Below are 23,902 nucleotides of genomic sequence, written 5' to 3' on the forward strand. Positions count from 1 at the left end.
CCTCTCGTGCTAATTACTTACCTAGCTCAATGGACAAATTAGCACATCTTTCACAAGTTAATGATGCAGCATGATGTGGGGCAAATTAAGCACATCCCTCAGTAACTAACAATGTAAATTGATGTGGGACAAATTAGCACACGTCTTAGTAATTAATGATGCAGACACATGGGACAAACTGGTGCATCTCTCAAAAATTAATGAACTTTACACTAGCTATTAATACAACATACTTCTGGTATGTGGTAAAGCGAGGAATCAATTTCTAATCTGAAAGGAAAGTGCCATAAAATGTATCTCTTTCCAACAGCTTAATATGTGCTCAACCTTTTCCTGTACCACTAACCATGAGTAATTCTGTGAACTTGTCTACTGAGATAATATTGTCCTTCACGATAAATCAAGTACTATACTGTGTTGACTAATGACCCTTGTGGCCTCCGTAAATCAAGTACTATACTGTGTTGACTAATGCCCCTTGTGGCCTCTGAAGTTTATTGGAATTACATAATGTTGAAGAGGAACGTATTTTTATTCACAGATGCTTAATGTATAATATTTCCTTTCTTGTTGTGACTACTACAGAACAGACAAGTCAAGCTCTTCATATAAGTTCCATATAAACACATTTATGTGTTGTCAAGTGGTCTGTAGTGATGTGTAGTGTTGTCCAGTACTAACTACAGTACTATATTGTTTTAGTGTGACACAACTTAACTGTACTTTACTTCTCATGTAGCTCAATTTACCTTAGACCCATTTTGGTGGACTACGAAGTAATAATGATTCCTCCCACCCACCTCAACACAATACACAATTCATGAGTACCACACAAGTAATGAACAGCAGCTTACTCACCATCAATGGCTGTGGCAAATGATACTGTATTCACTTTATTTTTGCAATGGCTGGATAATTAAATTCAACTTAGGAGAGGGCCCCACACAGCAAAGGGAGTTAATAAAGACAGTTACCAACCTTTCACTACCAGAACTCTCTCCAAAGCTGAATGCAATCATCAGGCAAGAGCAATAATAAAATATACCTGCAATCCTGGCAAAGAAAGGGCAAACTGACATGTTTCAGCACACACACCCCTGAGTATTACAAATTTTCATGAATAATTCAAAATCCTCTAAAAGGGTCCCATGTGTACGATGATGCAAAACACGTCAAAACAGTGTTAGGCTGAAGAGAAACTGATGACGCACTTTACATCATTATCAGTGTTGATCCGAAGAGATGTCAATTAGGCAATTTTGGACAAAAATATTCACCAAAAATTACGGTTTCGAAGGGTGTCTATTTCAAGGCCAACACTTTCAAATACAGTACTCGGCTTTCTCTCGGTTTTTGGTACTGGGGGGAGGGGGAGTGTGCACACAATTTTAGGCAATTTACTCAAAAACTATTGGTCGAATCAAAATTCCAAAAACACCATAAGAAAGCTCGTGAAATTCTGCGACAAGATATATGCTTAGCTCTTGCACAGTGCAGGCAAAACTTTGTGCCAGGATGTTGGGAAGTAATTTGATGCTATATTTACTCTCGAACAAGTTTATTCTCACTGCCTCTTGGTACTTTTACTCATCCGTTTTGTGTGTTTTTATTGGCTTACATTGTAGTATACACATCAGCAAAGATGATGGTAGAAATTTACACCAATATAACTAATTTCCTGGACAAATAAAATCCATGGGAAAGTTTTCCTTTGTGTGCAAGTCCAGGCTGCCTTCCGCCCATTCTCTCTGATCATATCCCACAAAGTTATTGAAAACTTGCTGTGCACAAGGAGGTTAACTACCCTACTGCGCATAATTACTTAAAAATCCTTTGTTGTGTCATAAAATACCACCAAACAAATAGAATCAATTCGCTTGAAAAGCATTCATTTACCAATACAGGCTGTTAAATCATCCCAAAATACACCTCAAACTTGTGTACTTTGAGGGGGGGTATGTTAAGTTGTTAACATAAATTACACTGACAACAGTGATACAGCAAACAGTGAAGGATGACTTTATTATGGATAAACCACGCTTGTTGGCAAGGTGGAAGGCTGAGAATTGTGTATTTGGTGTGTGTGCTGCTGTTCGTATCTGCTACACTGTCCGACACTTTCCACATTAATCCTCCCCTTTAAGTCACCATTTATGTACAGTAAAACTCAGATTATCCACAAGGAATTGTTCTTAAGGTATGTTTGGTTGCCTCATCACTATCAATGCACTATGGCCTTTTCTATGCTCATCTTAATCTGAAAATACTACAGCATTCAGCATCATTTACCTGCTCATCTTAATGTGACAATACTACAGCATTCATCATCATTAACCAAAGCTTTGGTTGTGTTATTTGCTGCTATGTAGTCAATACTTTTAACAAGAGAAATTAAAAACAAATTGAATAAATATAATAAATTTAGCACTGTGGGTTGTTAATACTACACAGAAATGCAGCAAGCTATATGAAACATAAAAGATCTGAGGAGAAAACTAACCAGCTGAATGTTCCAGAGAAATGTAGGAGTTTGGATAACAGATAAATATCTTAAAGGCAACTAACTTGTGCTAAATGTTTCCATCATCTAAACTGTAGGTATTGGGGTATCTAGATATTTGGAGTTTTACTGTACATAAATAAGTGCACTGCATGACTACATTCAGAGACGAGAGACCAGAGCTTGATGCTGTTATACTCCCTAATCCTACATTAACATGAGGATAACAGGTTTCTCTGTTAAGGGATTAGAAATGGTAGTAAGATGTCAGCTTTCTAAGTCCAGTATAACAATTATACTTAAATATAAGATGTTTATTATTATGTCAGTTGATGAAAACATTTAACTTGAGTCTGCTGGCAATAAGTGATTTATTTCTGATCCTTGAATATGTCAATATAGTTACAAGACAGGAGAAAAGTGCAATATCTGTCTCACGAAAGGAAGCCAGCAGCTGGACTAAACCCTGTGGTACAATGAACTGAGAAGTGATACACATCCCACTTGGTCGCAGTGTCAGAATACTAATGTTTTCTCATGTGAGGCTACCACCCTACAAGCAGACTGCAGTGTTTGAATATAATAAACAAAACAGTTGTATGCAAGTATAACTGTGGTGCATTGAGCATCAAGCTCCAGGCAACTCTCTTACTCAGTGTGGTCTGAATCAACACCCTCTGGCTGGCATGATGTATATACTGGTTCTGTGGCGGCAAACTGGACAACTCACATATATGAGGTTTCAATACACCTTAAATCCTAAACACACTTCCACATTTGAGGCAATCAACATCTTGACACAGGAACAGCAAAACAAAAAAGTAGGAGATGCTATCGTTTAGAGCATCAAGTGAAGTGTATATTCACTCACTGGTCATTTATACCTGCACTTGTGTTTTAAGAACTAGCTGAAGAGTCTGACCTGAGACAATCAAGCATTAAAGCAACCAGGTTTTGAATACTATATGACAAGATAATTTCAACAAGGCCATTAAAAATGGCAAGGTGAAATAAATAACCTTGTTTTAACAATTTTCTCAAGCAAATACCTTCTGTGAATGCCTCAAAAGAACATCCACCCAAATTCAAATTCCTGAGTTGTCCAGTCTGTGGGACCACAGGGTTTATGACATAGTGGTGGGTATGTGTGTGCCTCTGTTTTCTGTGACAATGCACAAATTCCGTCACCTGGCTGTGCTGATCGCGCCTCGTGAATATATTCTTGTACAGCACTACAGTGTGAGTGTTTATGATGTCTAATTCACACCACAACCACCTCATTTACCCACTCATTACCTATAGCTTTTGGAAGGGAACATCAAAGCTTTCTGGGGATAACATTGTCTGTCAGCATTAACCCCTTCACTACAGAAAGTTTCCTCTAATCATGCTAAAATCATGATGGTGACAACAAAATAAAAAAAAAATATAAAGACTTCTACTACTACTAATAATAATAATAATAGTAATAATAATAATAATAATACCAGTAATAATAAATAAAGTAACTATTAAATGGCTTAAAGATCATTTTTTAACTTTCATCATTTGCCGTTTTTTCCAAGTTAAATGAAATTATTTGGCAGTGAAGTCCTTCTGAAGTTTTAATGAATTTCAGTGGCAGTAACAGTGGCAAAATACAAACGGAAAATACTGAACTGAATGGGTCATACTCTTGTGGCCCTAGGAGGTCTTTTAATAACTCTTCCTTAGCTATTTGTTTCGCGCATAATGTCTTAATACTCTCCTGTGCGTTCACTCTCATCTTAAATGTCGAGACCAACTGCCTAGCCCCGGGCTCCTACGCTCCTCATGGGGCAATGTAGGATTGGATGATGGATGGATGGATGGTGTTACTAGTGCTGTCGAGTTAATATCAACATAGAGTGCATGCTGGTAAACATATCATCTATCTATCTATCTATAGCCCGACGCCCCAATCCTGCAAAGGGTGGCCGCAGACAAAACGCCTCCAAGTCACTCTGTCACCCACCATTTGACTCCCCTCCCCCCAACTCACCCCCCCCTCCCTCATATACCTCTCAACTCCATCCCTCCACCTCATCCTCGGTCTACCCCTCCCTCTCCCTCCCTCCACCTCACCTACATACACCCTCTTAGTCAGTCTTTCATTCTCCATCCTCTCCACATGTCCAAACCACCTCAGTGTATTTCTCCTAATCTTTTCAACCACATCCATATCTACCCCACAACGTTCCTTCACTTCTTCATTCGTCAACCTGTCCCTCCATGTCACTCCACATGCTCCTCTCAAGTAACTCATCATACAGGCAAATATTAACATGAAATAAATTGGGCATCACTGCACTGAAGGGGTTAATAGAGGCTGTATCTAACCTTTAAAATAAACACAGGATATATCGCACTAAAGGGGTTTCTCTGCTTCCTCACGCTTATTCCCCATTTAGAAAGGCTCCAATATACGTGCATGGATCAGCCTTGGTCACCTAATGGCAGCTCTCTATAATGCCTGATCTCTAACAGCCACTCTGTTCATTCCCTTAATCCCAAGGTCACACTCTATTACCGATGTTCAAAAACTGAATTTAAGGTAATTTATGCAAAATGATGCAATACTCAAAATATCTTACCACTTGACCACTGACTTAAAGTATGATCAACACTCCAATCACTCTCATTAAACATTTTTGTAATTTTCACTGCCACTCAACAAAACCCCAAACAAATTCTTTTACACTCATATGTTTTATACCACTGCTCAAAGTTCATCCTGAGACTAATATTTTTGCAAAGTTCTCACAGAAGCAGTCAGGTAAAAGACTATAAAAATATAGTTCATCCTCGTCATAAGCTCCTATTCTTATTTGCTACTAAGTCCACAGTAATCAATATAAAACTTGCCTGTTAAGTATCATTACCAGTACTACCTGTATGGCTGACTTGCCAATTCCTTTGATTTACATAACCAGTTCTAAGGAAAAGTTGTGATACTGAAACATCTCTGATTTATATATAATTAGAACTGGGAAGAGCCAGTCCTTGTGAGGTCCTATTAACTCCCCCCCCCAAAAAAAAAATATATATATGCATTGTAACAATAACCAAATGTTCTCATTAAAGGGTGGCAAATGACCATAACCCCTTCACTATGGGGGTTCAGCTGACTAATACTGCCTAGAAGCTATGATTATAAAATTATTATGAAGAGGTTAAAGAAAGTTCCATAACCTCTTTATTATTGGAGGGGGGGGGGGGTCATTCTGAACCCTGCATCCAAACCAAAGACCTGCTGGTGCACAAGGGAGCTTGGCAACACTGTAGCCCATACAAGTGGACCAACTGGATGTGGGCAGGTGTGGGTGAGAACTTTCATGAGTTACAGTAGTGCACAACTCACACCCACACCATCAGGCATGGACAGACTATAACTCCACTTCAGTTACTGGAGACAGAGAGGCTAAAAAATTTATAAATACCAAACTGTCCTTATGAAACAGAGCCCTCAGTCTCCACCTTTAGCAAATAAGAAACCTTAGAATTGCCAAAGCTCAACCATCCCTCATCACCCATCACCATCATCATCAACTCTAATGTAGTCTACTGTGTTTCTTGTGGATGCAAGCAGCTTGGATTCTGTTTTGTTGAGGTGTCTTTGTTTTGTCTTGGGGCCTAATATTTATGCGATGGAGGTAGTTCACTTGGCCATTTTAAAAAATCCTGCACTGGGTCATCTTGATTTTAATCTTCCACTAGTGTTTCTCCTCTTTTCATGTTTCACTTCTATCAAATTCCCCCCCTCCCTCTCTCTCAATATTTTTCTCCCTTTAGTTTCCTCTTAACTTTTTGTTTATATCAACACTCCCTCTCTTTCCAAATCATTTAAAATATGAGATCAAACCAGTTAAAATTCCAAACAGCTGTTTAAACTCAATAAAACTTGAATCATTCTCTGTGTAAACATTATCAAACACCAACACCCATTAAGAAGGCCCTAAGCACAACACACCCCAACTGATGCAATATACAGCATCTTCTCTGGGTTATGTTAATGACCCCCTAATTGTGTGTGTGTGTGTGTGTGTGTGTGTGTGTGTGTGTGTGTGTGTGTGTGTGTGTGTGTGTGTGTGTGTGTGTGTGTGTGTGCGTGCGTGTGTGTGTGGTGTGTGCGTGCGTGTGTGTGTGGTGTGTGCGTGCGTGTGTGTGCGCACGCGTGCGTGCATGCATACCTTGACCATGCCTGTCTTAACCCCTTGGCTGTGTATAGCATTCCAGAAATGCCTATCGACAGACTGTGTCATACATTCCAGAAGAGCTGCATGAAATACTATGAACTTTTCAGTCATTTTTCACACCTATTTGACCCTTACGCTTGATGACTGGGTCGCAAATTGTCAGTGTGGAGTGTAAGCCTTGTCTGACTAAAATGTTACCTTTTTTTTTTTTTTTTTTATGTGACCGACTCTGAGCATAGGCTTCACAGCCTGATTTCAAGGCCCAGTAGCCCTCCTACGTACCACACACCTCTACATGTCACCACTTCGGCGCTAACACCCATCGTCCATACTGAATACATGCTAGGGCTGTCTCATATAGGACTGATGTATTGGTATTAGCGGGGGTATTTTTACGACATGTCGGCGGGTCTTCTGGTAGAGCAGTAAAGTCTGATTTTTATGAAATTCAAATCCTTAAACTGTTCCCTGCCTCAGCGGGATTTGAACCCGGGTCCATCATGACTGCAGGCCAACTCTCTACCGATTGAGCCACCGCCTCCCCCAATAGGTGTACATGGATCACAACACATGATGAAAACACAATTTTTTTAACCGGTTTCCCCGCACCAGGGACACAAGAAATGTCTAAGGCAGCCACAGCACTGGGGTTAATGAATTACTGTACTATGATTATGTACAAGGGAAGGTGCCTCCATGAATGGAGAATTGTAGAGTTTTGATTATCCATGCAGAATTATTTTAGATTTTTTTTCTGTGACCTGCCATCTACATAAGCCACTGGCATATGTAATCATTTTCCACATACTGTATTATAAAAACACCATTAATTTTTGCATATGAACTGCCATAATTACTGTATATTTCTGCAAACGAACTGTCACGAAGGACTGACATCATGAAAGTTACCAAACTGCAACAAATCAATCATCAAAATGCAATCAAATTAAAGCATATTATATATAAATGAACCAGAGATAAAGTTTCGTTGAAAAAAGTAAATAATGCTTAATAAGTCTTCACTTAGCAAATCACTATGTACCTGGATAAACAGACCTCTACTGAGCACTGATACTGGTTACTGACAGTGTAAAATGTGAATAGCACTGATACTGGTTACTGACAGTGTAAAATGTGAATACAGTATATCAGTCATACAGTAAGCATCCAACATACAGACATAAGACAGTAATCACATTTCCAACATATCGCTTCCTGCAGTATGTCATCACTGGAACCCATATTTCTAACAAAAAAAAAAAAAAAAAAAAAAAAAAAAAAAAAAAAGTAATCAACAATGTCCCATAAATCCATCAATTCATTAGTTAATTTATCAAAATTCTCAGCTCCCCACATGAAACTGTTGTCATACTGTATGTAACGATAGCTGCCCTGCCCATAATGCCCCTTTCAGAGCACAGGGGTCCCAGGTTAGGCTGCCGAAGTCATTTGAGGGCAGGAAACTAACCTACGCCCCTGGAAATGTCTTACGTGACTGAAAAATCTATGATCTGCTTCAACATTCCACAACATGTTCTGATCCAGGAGCTCTACCAATACACCTTACTTTTTGTACAATATGACATAATCCAGTCCCAAAATTCTATACAAAAATACTCATTTAAGGGTTTTAAACTGAACACTAAATTAAACAGTTCCTGAACAGGAGGAGGTGGAAGGCGTGGCAGAGTGAGGTGCAGAACAGAAGTGGAGTTGTGGCTGTGACATGTTTCTGTGGTGTGACAGTGTGAGGTATGGCTGTGTGAAAGGTGTGAGTGTGAGAGGTACAGCTGTGTGTGAGGTGCGGCTGTGTGTGTTGTGTGGCAGTGTGTACAGGTAAGTGTTTTCTATTGCATGGCGGTTTTTATAATGCTGTGAACCGACATCATGTTTTGGAGATGATGACATGCTCATTCTCTTGGCATAAATATTGTACTACTAAACTGGGTACACAAACTGAATCAAATGAGGCTATTGCATTATCATATGTTGGAGATAACTGTAACGGGCTGTGTAAAGACTAGTAACTACTAAAGCCATAATTAAATTTGTTATATTTCTACACATTAAAAAATATCTATCTATCTATCTATATCTATCTATCTATCTATATATGTACCACTGCTATTCAGCTAACAACTTAATACAAAATCTGTCTCCATCAGGTACTGTGCTCAAAAACAACACTGGGGCAATTAGGAACTGGGAAACAAGGTACCATATTTGAAGCAATTTTGTGTAATAACAATAATAATAATAATAATAAAAAAATCTAAATTGGTATGAGCTATTGATAAGTTGTATACAGTAGTTATAAGAATAAGGACTGCACCGAAACCGATAATGTTGATACGTTTTCAATATAGTCTATGTAGATGTTTAACGATATAATATATATATATATATATTCCATGTGTGTACAACTGATCCCTGCGCTGTATCATCTTGACCAATAAAATGTACTGTCAAATTGATGTTTCTCTTATTCCTCACTTCTTTTCTCTCTCTTTGGTGTCTCTCTTATACCTGATTTCTCTCTTTCTCTCTTTGGTGTCTCTAATTCCTGATTTCTCTCTCTTTCATTGGCATTTCTTTTATTCCTGATTCTCTTTCTCTCTGTCTCTCTCTCTCTATCTCTCCACTGTCTGGTATGTCTTCTATTTATCTATTAACCAACTATCTATCCACCTATCAATATGGAAAAAAAAAAAAAAAGATAAATGTGTAAACTGCTTGACAAGGTTCCTCTCTTAAACCCAATGAAATCAACAGGTAATGATGAAAAAATGCAAAATTATTCCACATCTTGACTGGTGCAATGAAGGCTTTATAGCTGAATACTGAAGTCACAGGACAATGGCAAGAGGATGTGTCACAGCCCATAATGATGTACCCTACACGTGTGAATGTTTAGCCTGGCAGGAGTTTTTACAAGTTCACAAGCGATGATGATTGTGGAAAAGAAAAAGCTGATGAACTGCATTATGCCCAGAAATTATTAAACAGATGTACTGTAAAACATGGTATATATAAAACCAATCATCATCATCACCATCATAACCTCATTTCTACAAAAACAAACAGGGTGTATCCTGTAGGATCCAGAGTGGAAACAAGAAAACACAATACCAAGAGAACTATCAACATCATCTATCTATCTATCTATAGCCCGACGCCCTAATCCCGCAAAGGGTGGCTAGTAAAAATGGGTCACACCTCCATTCTGTCCCCATACTTCTTGGAAACTAAACAGTAACAGTTACAGCTTGTCACATTCCCCTTTCCAAGATGAAGTGGGCTCAAGACTAGGTTATTATAATCCTAACTATCAACAGGCAGGGAATCATCATTCATTAGCCTACTACACCCTAAAGGCCTAGATGGTAGTGGGGGGGTGGGGGGATCCAGTTGCCTCCCAAGGATTCAAACCAATGCACACAGGATTACAGGGCACTCCAAACTTACAATGTTGGACTTAAACCAGCACCATTCTGATGCAGTACAAACATTACCTCCCACGTTCACTTTATGATGTACTGTACCAGTCCTGTCAACTTACCTTGATGTAATGAATGAGTAAATTTCGTTTATATCCTCTCATGTACCTTAACAATGTATATCATTTCGTCCTGTTTTATTTCGGCACTCTTCTGCTATTAATCTTACAATAACCAGAAAAAATAATTAGCTACTTTCTTGAGCAAAAAAGATTAAACCTTGCACAACCAGCAACTTTATCTGAGCTGAATTAAAAGCTTGGGAGCAACTAGACATGGAAATTGAGGGTTTAATCCCTTCAACCTGGTGACCTATTTCTCAATTTAATCGAACCACCATCAGATGCGTTTATTCAAATTTATGGAGATCACTTGTAGCATCACAGTTTTTGAAACCCATATCAGTTCAGTAAGTGTTTCCAATGCTGAATAAAATCATTTGATGGTAGTAAGAATATATATATATATATTTAATCGACTGAAGGAGTTATATGTAAGCTAACTGAATTATGAGGAGTATGGGGTCAATCAGAATGAGTGTAACAAAGAGAGTGAATCCAGTACAGTACTCACCCTTATGACGGCTTGTTGGAGTAGTCTCATGGCTGCCTCCACACAAGCAGGACTGTCCCACTTATCACCCGACCCACACACCTGCTCCGCCACATGCCGCATCTGGTGGCACATTAACACACAATTTGTATTTAAAAAGACCAAGAAAATGTTAAGTCAATTGCTGGTAGATGTACATTATTTAAAAGTACAGTACTCAAAGCAGCCAGGATGAGTGGAGTTGTAGCTACTAATAGAGTGGCAGAAGGCTGTGTGTAAATTTATCCATGTCAAACATGTGTTTAGGTTGCTATACTGTATATTATTCTTGATATGTATTGTATGTTTTTTTTTTTTAATGTGAGGAAGAAGGAGGGAAGGATAATGAGGTAAAGTTGTTTATTGCCTAATACTGTAAGTTAAGATCTCTGACTAGTTCAACAACCTAAAGGAAGTGCCAAGACTGCCTTTCCAGCTTAAAAATCAAATGACAATAATTAATTTACTCATGAAAACTAGCGATACAATGCTGTAGTTCTGATAACTCTGGCAACAAACTAACCACACACAGCAACCCTCCATGCAGTCAAAGAGATACATCCCCACACAGTGCCAGCGAACAAACAGATATACAGTACCCCACACAGTGCCAGCGAACAAACAGATATACAGTACCCCACACAGTGCCAGCGAACAAACAGATATACAGTACCCCACACAGTGCCAGCGAACAAACAGATATACAGTACCCCACACAGTGCCAGCGAACAAACAGATATACAGTACCCCACACAGTGCCAGCGAACAAACAGATATACAGTACCCCACACAGTGCCAGCGAACAAACAGATATACAGTACCCCACACAGTGCCAGCGAACAAACAGATATACAGTACCCCACACAGTGCCAGCGAACAAACAGATATACAGTACCCCACACAGTGCCAGCGAACAAACAGATATACAGTACCCTACACAGTGCCAGCGAACAAACAGATATACAGTACCCCACACAGTGCCAGCGAACAAACAGATATACAGTACCCCACACAGTGCCAGCGAACAAACAGATATACAGTACCCCACACAGTGCCAGCGAACAAACAGATATACAGTACCCCACACAGTGCCAGCGAACAAACAGGTATACAGTACCCCACACAGTGCCAGCGAACAAACAGGTATACAGTACCCCACACAGTGCCAGCGAACAAACAGGTATACAGTACCCCACACAGTGCCAGCGAACAAACAGGTATACAGTACCCCACACGGTACCAGTAAACAAACAGATATACCCCACTGTGCCAGTAAACAAACACATACTGGTCTATCCCACACAGTGCCAGTAAACAAACAGATATACCCCACACAGTGCCAGTAAGATAATGGTGATGAGTGCACACCTTTGCCACTTGTGTTGTTATGAAATGTGGGCATGGTGTGGTGTCCAGGCTCTCCCACTCAGTCACCAGCTGCTCCAGTGTTGTCCTAACACCAGCATTCACCACATCCCTCGCCAACAACTTCTCACTCTCCTCTCTCTGTAATGGATGAATCATAATCCAAACCATAAATTACTGTACTGTGCTTATTAATCTTTACAAAACCAGATCAATATTTCTGTTAAATTAGAGCTGCAAAAACAATCTGAATAGTACTAATAAAGAATGGCAAATATTTTAATTAGCTAAACCAAACAATATCCATAGTGCATTAAACATTCAGAAATCATATTTTCTGCTCATCCTCTACCTTACCCTTGGTTGGAGGGAAGCCACAGTCATGGTTTCACAATAAGTGAAAATCTGCTGTTCAGTGTTCTGGTGATAGTTTGAAGCTTTCCTATACCGCATAACAAATACTGGTACCGTACTGTATATATTTGGTGATGATACTGTTGCTTGTGCAGTGCAGAAATCTCAAAATACCAACAACAGGTCTTAACTCTATAAAATCCTGGCTACAGGGCTTCTTTCTTTCAGCAAGGGAAAGGATTAGAGGGAATGCAGAAACTATGGCTCACAACTGTAGCTCTAATGCTATGGCACAAACCTTATTTTAATCCAACTAATTATTAACAACCAGCATAAAGAGTTTCATATTGCTTAACATAGTACTGTTACTTCTTTGAATTATTCATAATAAAATCTGATAAACTGTACTGGTACTACACTGTGTGCTGCAGCTAATAATGAACTACTATTCAACACTTGTTGTAATGTGCAAATACCAGTAACATCAAAAAGCAGCATTTCAGCTTCATGATACATACCAGAACTAATAAAACTACATCTTAGTACTGTCTAATATGATGAAACTAAACAATGGACACTCACCAGCTTAGGGGATCTGTAGTTCAGTTTCTCTAGTTTTAGGGCTGTGGCCTCCCTCTGCAGTTGGCCTCTCAGTCTCTCATTTTCTGCCTCCAGTCGCTTCACAGTCTCCTCTAGGCTACAGACTGGTGCTTGTTTCCCTATTTTGGGTTTGGCTGCATCTTCACTACCCACTCTCTCATCAGTTTCTTGGTTATCTTTGGTGCTGTCAGTATCTGGAGTTTCTCTTTCATCATCACTTGCTTCGTATCTGGTGGAGTCTCTTTCATCACTAGCATCATATCTGGTGGCGTCTTTTTCTTCACTACCTTCACTTCTGGGTGATTCTGATACTTTGCCACCAACATCAACACTGATAAAAGATAAGTTTTCAGCATCACCTACAGTTTTTACATCACCAAACTTAGTATCACTAACTGTCCCCTCTTTCTCACCATCACTATGCACTAATTTTTCTTCTCCAACTAACCTAACATCTTTCCCAGATTTTAACTTCTCACTTTCATTCTCTCCAACATCACCGATTTGCACTAACTTCTCTTTGGTAGCCAAATCGATTTCTTTCCCAGTTTTCAGTCTCTCAACTTCAGCTGCCAGTGCAATATTTTCCAGCTCAGTGTGAAGTTTCTCCACACGTAGCTGGTCAATCTCCTCCTGTGTCTGAAGCAGTTGACCCAGGCTCTGCTTATGATCCTCACACAGGGCGTTCAGTTCCTCGGACAGATTCACTGTGCAGTCCCTTAGGAAGTCACTCGAATCTGAACTTTTTCTTGGCTCTGACTCTGAGATCAGAGATCCTAACCTCTCAACAATATCATTTAATTTCTGTTCCCTGGCAGATTTCTCTCCCTTCAAGATGGAACATAGGTTCTCTTTTAACTGGGAAATTTCTTTCACATGTTTCATCAGCAAATCTTCAGTTTGGTGCTGGATAATATTAAGCTCCTTTAACTGTCTCTGTAAATCTACTTTCTCCTTCCGATCCAGGCTCAGTCTCTCCCATTCAACTCTCAGTGCTGCCTTCTCAGACTCAAGTTCACCCATTCTCCTCTTCAACCTAGACCTCTCATTCTCTAGTGACTTGATGGTGAAATGTTGGTCGTGTATTCTCGTGAGGAGTTGTTCCACCTCATTAGCCAGCTCTTTCTTGTCTTTCCGCAGTCTGGTTATCTTCTCCTCCATCTCCTTCATTCCCTCTGCTAGTAGACGACTGGCATCAATTTCTATCTCAACCTCATTGGCCACTTCCTTCTTGTCTTTCTGTTGTCTGTCTTTCTTCTTACCTACCTCCTCCAATTCCTTTGCTAGTTTACTCCCAGCATCAATTTCTACAACAGCATCAATGGTCAATTCCTTGGATGGTTGATCAAGTATATTTTTGGGCTGGAGCTCAAAACTAACAACTTCTCCCTGAGACCACTTAACATCTTCCTCAAGTTTTGCACTCCCAGAAGCCAAACTGAGTTGTGAATCTATAGTCTTACTCTCTGCTGGTTCTTGACTTGTCTTGGCATCCTGCGTGCTGTTGAGAGAAGTAGACGTTGAAACAGACACCCCCGCCTGTGATGTGAGTTGTGGGTGCGTGGGGAGGGTAACCTGTCTATCCAGGGCTAGGAGTGTGTCTGCTAGTTCCTGTTTCATTACACTGTACTCTTCCACCAACTTGTCCCTCTCCAGCTCCACTTCATTCTTTTGCTGCTCTATTGTGTCACGTGCTGCTTTAACCTCATTCATTTCACGCAACATTTCCTCCCTCTCAACTAATAATCTGTCCTTCTCTACCACAATCTCATTTTTCTGTTTCTCTATCATGTCAAATGATACTTTAATCTCTGATAGCTCTCTTGTTACTTCCTCCTTCTCCCTTAATAAATTCTCTCTTTCTGCCACTGCCTCATTCTTCTGTTTCTCTATTGCATCATGAGCTGCTTTAATTTCACACAGCTCTTGTGACATTTCCTTTTTCTCACTCAACAACTTGTCTTTCTCTGCTTCAGTTTCACTTCTCTGTTTCTCCATTTTATCATATGTTTCTTTGACCTCACACAGCTCACGTGATATTTCCTCCTTCTCACCCTTTAATTTGTCTCTCTCTGCCACAGCATCATTCCTCTGCTTCTCCAAGGCACTGTGAGCTTTTCTAACCTCTTGCAGTTCTTGTGATAGTTCATCCGTCCTCACCAGTAACTTGTATCTTTCTCCCTCAATCTCTTTCCTATGTTCTTCAATGCTGTCCAAAGCTGCTCTAGATACTTGCAGTTCCTGTAGCATTTCTTCATTCTCGCTTGCTAATCTAACCTTATCGGACTCCCTTTCACTCAGCTGCTGTTCTGTTATATCTCTTTCTACTTTTAACTGAAAAACTTCTTCCTTCCAATCTTCGTCTGCCTTAAACATTCTCTCCCTATCATTATGAATATCCTTCTGCAGGCCTTCTACTTTACTGTACAACTGTTTTATCAGTGCCTCTTTTTCCTCATCACCCGTTGAAGCCTTTTCTAGTGCTTTTATCTTTTCCCTCAGTCTGTACATTTCACTCTGAGCTTTTTCTAAGGCCTCCTGAAAATCTGACTTTTCTTTGGCCACTCTCGCCAGTGAGGCCTCAAGGTGTCGTGTGTTTTCCTCTGCCTGCCTCAGCTTCCCAATCACCATACGTAAGTTCTTCTCTAAGGTGACAGTGTGTTTGGTGGCATCTTGACACTGGCCAGACAGATTTGCGGCATCCGCAAGCATGGAGTCAAGATTCCTGAGACGGTCGTTGAGGCACTGTATTTTTCTCTGACATTCTGCCTCAATCACTTGCCTCTGCTCCTCATCGTCACCACATTTTTGGAATAATGCTAAGTATTTCTCCCTCAATGCCTCCAGTTCCTCCTGTGTTGCCTTCATCTGGTTACACTGCTCCCCTGATTCTCTTAGCTTCTCTTTTAGTTCCTCCAGTTCTGAGCATTTCTGAGAGACTGCATCTGAGAGAGAAGCACACTGCTTCTGGTATTCAGAGAGGGATTCACACTTCTCTTTATTCTCTCTGGTCAAATTACTGACTTCTTTTTCCAATTCATCCATTTTTGATCTGACTTCCTCTTCCACTTTGCCCGAATTTAATTCTTTCTCTTTCACCAAGCCTTCTATTTCTTCTATTAACTTCTCTCTTTCTTCCATCAACTTCTCTTTGTCTGCTACTAACTTGCCTCTCTCTTCCAGCAACTGTGCTTTCTCTTCCTCCAATGTTTCTTTCTCTTCATAGTGGGCATTCCTCTCTCCCTCCATCTTTAGGCATTCTTTCTCCATCTCCTCAACTTTCTCCTTGCTTGTCTTTAATTCCTCCAAGACATGACTATAACTATCTTCCATTTCTTTTAGCTTAGCATTTAACTCTTCCTTCTCAGTCTTGCTCTGTGTCAGGTCTGAGGAGAATGCATCCATCTCTTTACTCAGCTCTGCAATCTTGTCTTCCAGTCCTGACTTTTCCCGAGAAAGTTCCTCAATCTTCTGTTCTTCTGTTGATAACTTTGATTCTGCATGGGACTTCTTTTCCATTTCCATTTTGAGGTCCTGACTTAGCTGCTCTATGGAGGCCTTAAGACTGCCCACAAGTCCTTCCACTTCCTCACACTTCCTTTCAGTTTCCTGCAGTTTCATTTCAGCTTCTTTTACTTTGTTTTTCAAGACATCATTCTGTCTCTCCATTTCCTTCTTGGCATCAACTTCCACATTTATCGATACCTCCAGATCTTTTATTCTCTCTTTTCCTCCTTCAAGCTGCACCTCAAATTCTACCTCTTTCTTCCTCCACTCCTCCTCCTTGCTCGTCAACTTCATCCTCTCAGCATCCAGCTGGATCTTGAGTGTGTGGTTAAGTTCGTTAAGGGAATTCATGCTGAGTACAAGGTTTGAGTGGTCCTCCTTCTGAGTTCGTTCTAAGGCCTCTATTTGTTGTGACAGGGCTGCCAGTTCCTGTTCATGGATTTCTCTTTCTCTGGCTATCTCTTGCTCCCTCACTCTGACCAGTTCCTGTTGGCGAGTTTCTCTTAATTTTGCCACCTCCTCCTCCCTTACTCTTGCCAACTCTTGTTCATGGCACTCTCTCACTTTTACCATCTCCTCCCTCACTCTGGTCAGCTCCTTTTCATGGTTTTCTCTTACTCTTGCTGTCTCCTCCTCTCTCACCTTTGTCAACTCTTCTTGATGCATTTCACTGTTGAAAAAATGTGAGAGATGAAACAAATAAATAAGTAAATACACTATATCTTAACTGAAGCATCAAATTATGTAAACTATTCTGACATCTTCATATCAACTTAAGCTAAGAAATGACAAATGAAAAGAGGAGAAAGTGTAGGATGAAGAGTAAAAGCATGAGAAAAAGGGAAGAAGAGGAAGAGAAGAAACAAAATGAGAAGAAACAGAGATGGTCAAAATGATAAAATTAGGAAAGCATAAGTCCAAGTTTCCCATACCTCATTTGTTGCTTAATTAGGGTCAGCTGCTGCCCAAACTGCTCTTCTGCTGCCGCCTGCTGTGCCTCATGCTGTCTCTGAGCCTCAAGCAACGCTGTACTTGCCTCCTGCGCTTGCTGCATCAACTCCTGCACCTGAGAACAAGCAAATACACAAAAAATGGTAGTGCCTACTGACAGAATACCTCCTGAAATGGGCAACACATCCATTTAATTATCATATCACAGTATTTTTGCCATTTTCACATAAATTGAGCTCTCTCTCCACATATTCACTGTGTACATTGCCTACTTCTCTATATTTAATCTCTCTCTCTCTCTCTCTCCCTTTCCACTCACCTCACTAGCAGTCTTCTCTTTGGCCTCCTGTTCCCTTTGAGTAACCTGCTCCACTTCCTTTTTCATCTCCATTACTCTCCTCTCTGCCTCACTCTCTACCACCCTTATTTTCTCTACCAGTGCCTTCATTTCTTCTGCCAAGGTCCTTCTCTGTTCCTCCAGCCTGGCATTGCTTTCCTCCAAGATCCTCTGCTCCTCCTTGAACCTGGCCTCCACCTGCTTGAGGTCCTCGGCATATGTCACCTTTATTGTCTCTGTCGTCTCCCTCAATGCAAGCACCTCTGATTCAAGTCTCTCCGTGGCCACCCTACATGTCTGTAACTCTGCCTCCCTGCCCTGTAACTCTTCCCTGATTCTCCCCAACTCAGCCTTGGCCTCCTCTGCCTCTGCCTTGGCCTGCTTGTGGCGCTGAAGGATGGCTTTGTACTTATACTCCAGCTGTCCGAACTGCTGTGTCTTGTGGTCCAGCTGTACTGTCAGTTGCTCCAGCAGCTGTTTGTCCTGCGCTCGGTCCTGCTGCACCTCAATCAGCTGTTGTGGTGGAGGACATAGATTAGTTTAGATATTGCTACCACTCCCAAAAACCATGCTACTACCCTAAGAGAGCAGACCCTAACTTGCAGTACTCTATCCTAGCCTAATCCAACCCAAACTACTGTATGCTACCTTATCTTAACCTAACCTATCCCAACCTAACATACAGTACTCTGTTCTACCCTTAACTAACCTACCGAACCATAATTCAACCTCCCACCTTGTTCTTCAGTGGTAGATATTCATCCAGACCAACGATGAGAAGCCACAAGTTGCTGACAATGGTGTCTGTGGTTCCCTAGGACCGTGCCTTCAATGTGTTACCCTATTCTGCACTACCCAGCACTACTCTAACCTAACTTACCCTAACCAAACCAAACCCAACTTCAGCTAAGCTAACTAATTCAATGCTAACTTAACCTAACCTACACAACCCTACTGTAACCTACTATGTGCTGACTTTAACCCTTACAAGGTGGACACCATTACGTAACATTCATATGTGAGAAGGCAGGCAACATTACATAACATTCAGCCATTTATTTCATAATTCACTGGTTAAATTGGATTATATGGCAATTCTGTCCCCTACTGTCATGTCCTCTACCTACCCAAGCCTGTAAACCACTACCCACACTTGCCCAGCCGCGTTCAGCGTCAGTATTAGTTGAGACAACGGAAGGTCAGGACAGGTCGCGGTCTCCCCAGCCTAGCACCTACCATGGTGATAAATCCCAACAAAGTATGACACCATCTCGTCTTTGAAAAGTGCACAAAGTGTGGGGAAGATGCATACTGACTTCAACACCTAGGAAAGTACCGCCTAAATTCCTAGACACATCAGCTGAAATTTGCTTTGTTCTAGAACAAGCTGAAGGTAGAGATTTCACATCATCTGGTGATGAAGAGGATGGAGACAGTGATGAAGGTGAGTCAGTTTGAAGTTGACGATGTAGTGAATTAATATGAACAAGAAAGAGAAGATGAGTCTCATTCTACTAATACAGATGTAAAAGTGGTAAAGAGGCCGATGGTGCGAGGCAGCGGGCAGGAGGCACGAGATAGTGAAGGTCACAGAGTCATATTTCACGCATGGTTTAGGGGCCCGGAGGCTAGTAGGAGATACTACCACACAACTACAGGATACTGCTGCTCTGTCTGAACCCTTTGGATGGAGGATAAAACCATGCAATTACCAGCGAAAGACAATGGACTTTTGACAGGAGTGACTCAGGAATAACAGATGATTTTCTAGTGAGTGATGCAGAAGTGGATGATAAATTGTCTTATTTCCTTGCCTACTCTGACAGTGAAGTAATGGACTTTATTGTCAAAGAAATGAACAATTTCAGCATATGAAACCCAGAGAGACTCTACTGAACAGCCTGGCGAATGGAAGAGATTGCACAATACATCTGTTGCAGAGTTGAATGTGTTCACAGCTCTGACTATGCTTATAAGCCATGTAAAGAAACACATACTGAAGGAATACTGGACTCTGAATGACATAACTTCTGTCAATACTTTCAGCAAATACATGCCTAGGGACCGATTGTCCAACTACTGTGTTATCTGCAGTTTGCCGATAACAATAATCCAAATGGCCACGACAGAGTCTGGAAAAACAAAGACACTGTTTGAGATGCTGAAGGCAAGGTTTGGGAAATTCTTCTGACCTTTCCAGGACCTGGTGATTGATGAAAGCTTGGTGCTTTTCTGGGGACAAGTTACTTTTCACCTGTACATTCCTTCAAAGAGGCATCATTATGGGATAAAAATCTTTGTCCTCTGTGACTATGAAACTGGGTATGTACTCAATATGATTGTGTACACAGCCAGTGACAATAATAGGTGAACAGTTGTAAATAAATACATACTGTATGTTTTAGGATTATTAGTCCAAGTAAAATAGAAAATACAGTACATACAAAAGAATAGAAAAATGGTCTCCTTCATAATTCGCCCATAGGGTCATCAGTAATTGTAGCTCCATAACGGCTGAGATATGGACACATGTTCATATAACATTTTTTGCTTAGAATTCCCTCATCTATCATTTCCCAGAGTTTTGGACTTAACTCCCAGGACACACTGTATACAATATGTAGTGTGCAAAATACAAAATGAAGACAATGAACATAGTAAATAATGCATAAATGATGAAGTTAGTGTTTAATGGTGAAGAAAACGAGAGTGGATGGGAAGTCTGCTAGCCTCGCCCCACCATGCACCCGGTGACAAGTTACCACATGCGCTATTCTGCTCCACCTTGCACAGCCAGCTGTCACGTTGTATCGCATAAGTAACACCTCTGACCTTCGTTTTTCTTCCATTTTCATCCGTTTATGTACGGTATGTATAGGCTTACTCCTTGATACTTTATTTTTCTGAAAATCTGCCATCCTACACGGGTGTACACCAGATAAGTTGCCCGCCCGTAAGGGGTTAAATGACCTAACCTACCCGACCACAATCTATGCCTCCATGTCTCTCACCTTGTTCTTAAGCTGTAGGTGTTCACGTGGACTGACACCCGACAGCCACGTGTTGCTGGTGATGGTGTCAGTGGTCTCCTTCAGCTGTGCCTTCAGTGTGTTCACCTCACGTGTCAGACTCTCCATCTGCTGCATGGCATCAGACTGCTGCTCCTCCCGCTGCTGCACACATACTGCCAGCCGGCCCTGTAACTGTCCAATCAGCTGGTCTCTCTGCGTCAATGCTGCCTGATATTCCTGAATCTGGAATGAGGGAGTGTGTGTTATGTTTAACTCGGTCATGGCCTTCCTTAGGGACTCAGGGCTGTTCAGCCAGACTATCTATCTATCTATCTATAGCCCGACGCCCTAATCCCGCAAAGGGTGGCCGCAGACAAAACGCCTCCAAGTCACTCTGTCACCCACCATTTGACTCCCCTCCCCCCAACTCACCCCCCCCTCCCTCATATACCTCTCAACTCCATCCCTCCACCTCATCCTCGGTCTACCCCTCCCTCTCCCTCCCTCCACCTCACCCACATACACCCTCTTAGTCAGTCTTTCACTCTCCATCCTCTCCACATGTCCAAACCACTTCAGTGTATTTCTCCTAATCTTTTCAACCACATCCACATCTACCCCACAACGTTCCTTCACTTCTTCATTCGTCAACCTGTCCCTCCATGTCACTCCACATGCTCCTCTCAAGTAACTCATTTCCACTGCTCTCACTCTTGACTTGTTCCCCTCTTGCAAGGTCCACGCCTCGCTTCCATACGTCAGGGTAGGGATCACAATACCATCATGCAGAGACTTCTTAACTTCCATACTCACTTCCCTATTTCTCATCACTGCTTTCAGCATGCCTACAACCTTCCTTCCCTGCTGTACCCTTTCACGCACTTCATCCCCCAAAGTTCCATCCTTACTCATCACACTACCCAAGTACTTGAATGCACTCACATTCTCCATATCCTCACCATCCAACCTCACTGCACACTCTGTGACTTCATTCCTCTCAAACACCATAACTTTACTTTTGTTTACATTAACTTTCAGCTTCCTCCTCCTACACACTGTCCCAAATTCATTCACCAAACCTTGCAACTCCCATTCATCTTCACTCAACAATACTGTATCATCAGCAAACAGCAACACCGGAAGCTTCCAAATCTCACCCTCATTCGTTAGGGCCACCCCCACATCCACTGCCCTACCTTGTACCTCCTTTACGACCCCATCCATATATATATTAAACAGCCATGGAGACATTACACACCCCTGTTTCAGTCCCACATTGAGATCAAAGAACTCACTCAGCTCACCATCCACTTGCACCGTAGCCCTAGCTCCCTCGTACATACTCTTCACAGCACTCAACAATTTTCCCTCCACTCCATATATTCTTAATACCTTCCACATACCTTTCCTATCTATTCTGTCATAAGCTTTCTCCAAGTCCATGAAGGCAGCGTACACTTTCCTTCCCTTCTCTAGATACTTCTCCACTAAACATCTTAGAACAAATATCTGATCTACACACCCTTTTCCCTTCCTAAATCCCCCTTGTTCTTCTCCAACTAGCTCCTCTGTCATATGCCAGACTGCCTAGGGAATAACTACTACTACTACTACTACCAACTCTATTTACTTCATCCTGGGGTAAGAGGGTAAGGAACATATTTTACAATTTAAGGAATGGCAACTAACCCTGTATCTCCCCAGTCTGCTGTTCTCTCTGTCAGTGCAGCCTAGTGTTCCTAAATCTGGGCAAAGAAGAAACTGTAACATTCAACTAACTTATTCTGGGGATGTGTTTTTTTCACTTTATTCTGGGGTGGGGAAGAGTGTAATATTTAAGCCCTTAACTCTGATGATATATTGTTCACTTCATTCTACGTACAACTGATGTTTCCATATCAGGATAGATTTTACAGAGTGGAGAGACCACCCGTAAATACAGCCTTCATTTACCGCTCCACTCCATGAGATCTCCTTTGACTTTAAGTGGAGAGAAGTAACTAAATAAATTATCAGACTGAAGGGGTTAAAGAATGTTGCAGAATCACACACACCTCAAAACATGAAAAACAGAATTTCTTTCCCTCTCTCTTTTTCTTGTTTCAACCTACAGTGGGGCTCACCTTCCTCTTATATTGCTCAACAGCCTTCTTATCGACCCCAAGACTGCCTTGTAGTGCTGCCTGCTGTTCCTCGAGCAGACGGCTGTTTTCATGCTGCAGGGCTTCTATGGTCAGCTGCTGGGCTACATGCGAAGGAGTGGCAAGTGATTATTAGCCTTCTTAAGCACAAAAATACAGTACTGTACATAGTTATATTAATCACCATCATTGTCCCCCAAAGAATTCTGTTTATATACAGCGCTGTATACATCTGTATATGGCCAGATGCTTTATTCCTAGGAGGGGTGGCCATGAACAAATCACCTTCTCTATAACTGTCAAGCTGCCCTCCCTCCAACTCTCACCATCTTCACTCCACCCTATCCTTGGCCTCCCCCTCCCCCATCTCACAAAATTAAGACAGGTATCTAAAATCATCATCATCACAACCATAATTCCCATTTAAAATATGGGATGAGGCAGGATTCTGAAAAATAGAATTTAATAATAATAATAATAACAGCCTCTCCAGTCAAATGGGCCACACAATCACTTACACATCATTCAAGCCTCCAAAATACTGGATGATCCATATATAGCACTCCACTAGAAGATCACCCACCAGTACCTTGTGTGTCGTGAAGGTTGCTCATTCTTCTGGTATGGGTATGGGTGTGTTAGTGGGAGAAGGAACTGAATAAATGATGCTAAAGACAGTGATGCAGCAGACTCCTTAAAACACAAAAGTCACCCAGTGGAGTGAAGGAGAAGGATTATACAGGGTGGTCCATATATAACACTCCTCTCCCACTCCACCAGGTGAGTTCTTGTGTGCTGTGGGATGACCAATCAGCATTACCAATGTCTACCTGG

The 23,902-nt window shown here is 41.3% G+C and overlaps 1 protein-coding gene across 1 annotated transcript in view; it reads right to left on the reverse strand.

Moving 5' to 3' along the window:
* The window catches only part of LOC145415549 (uncharacterized), a 113,814-nt gene that overhangs the window by 80,837 nt on the left and 9,075 nt on the right, over positions 1-23,902 (reverse strand). The window contains exons 3-11 of the mRNA XM_080284772.1: positions 23,051-23,172; positions 20,928-21,170; positions 18,268-18,429; positions 17,899-18,225; positions 17,561-17,694; positions 15,673-17,298; positions 13,104-14,853; positions 12,171-12,308; positions 10,785-10,886 (exon numbers count right to left, since the gene is read on the reverse strand). Coding sequence (XP_080140898.1) covers positions 10,785-10,886; positions 12,171-12,308; positions 13,104-14,853; positions 15,673-17,298; positions 17,561-17,694; positions 17,899-18,225; positions 18,268-18,429; positions 20,928-21,170; positions 23,051-23,172 — 4,604 coding nt within the window. The remainder of the gene's footprint in view (positions 1-10,784; positions 10,887-12,170; positions 12,309-13,103; positions 14,854-15,672; positions 17,299-17,560; positions 17,695-17,898; positions 18,226-18,267; positions 18,430-20,927; positions 21,171-23,050; positions 23,173-23,902) is intronic.

The sequence above is a fragment of the Coenobita brevimanus genome, chromosome 103 (genome assembly GCF_032717465.1).
Source record: "Coenobita brevimanus isolate Jiangsu-jjx chromosome 103, ASM3271746v2, whole genome shotgun sequence".
NCBI lineage: Eukaryota > Metazoa > Arthropoda > Malacostraca > Decapoda > Coenobitidae > Coenobita > Coenobita brevimanus.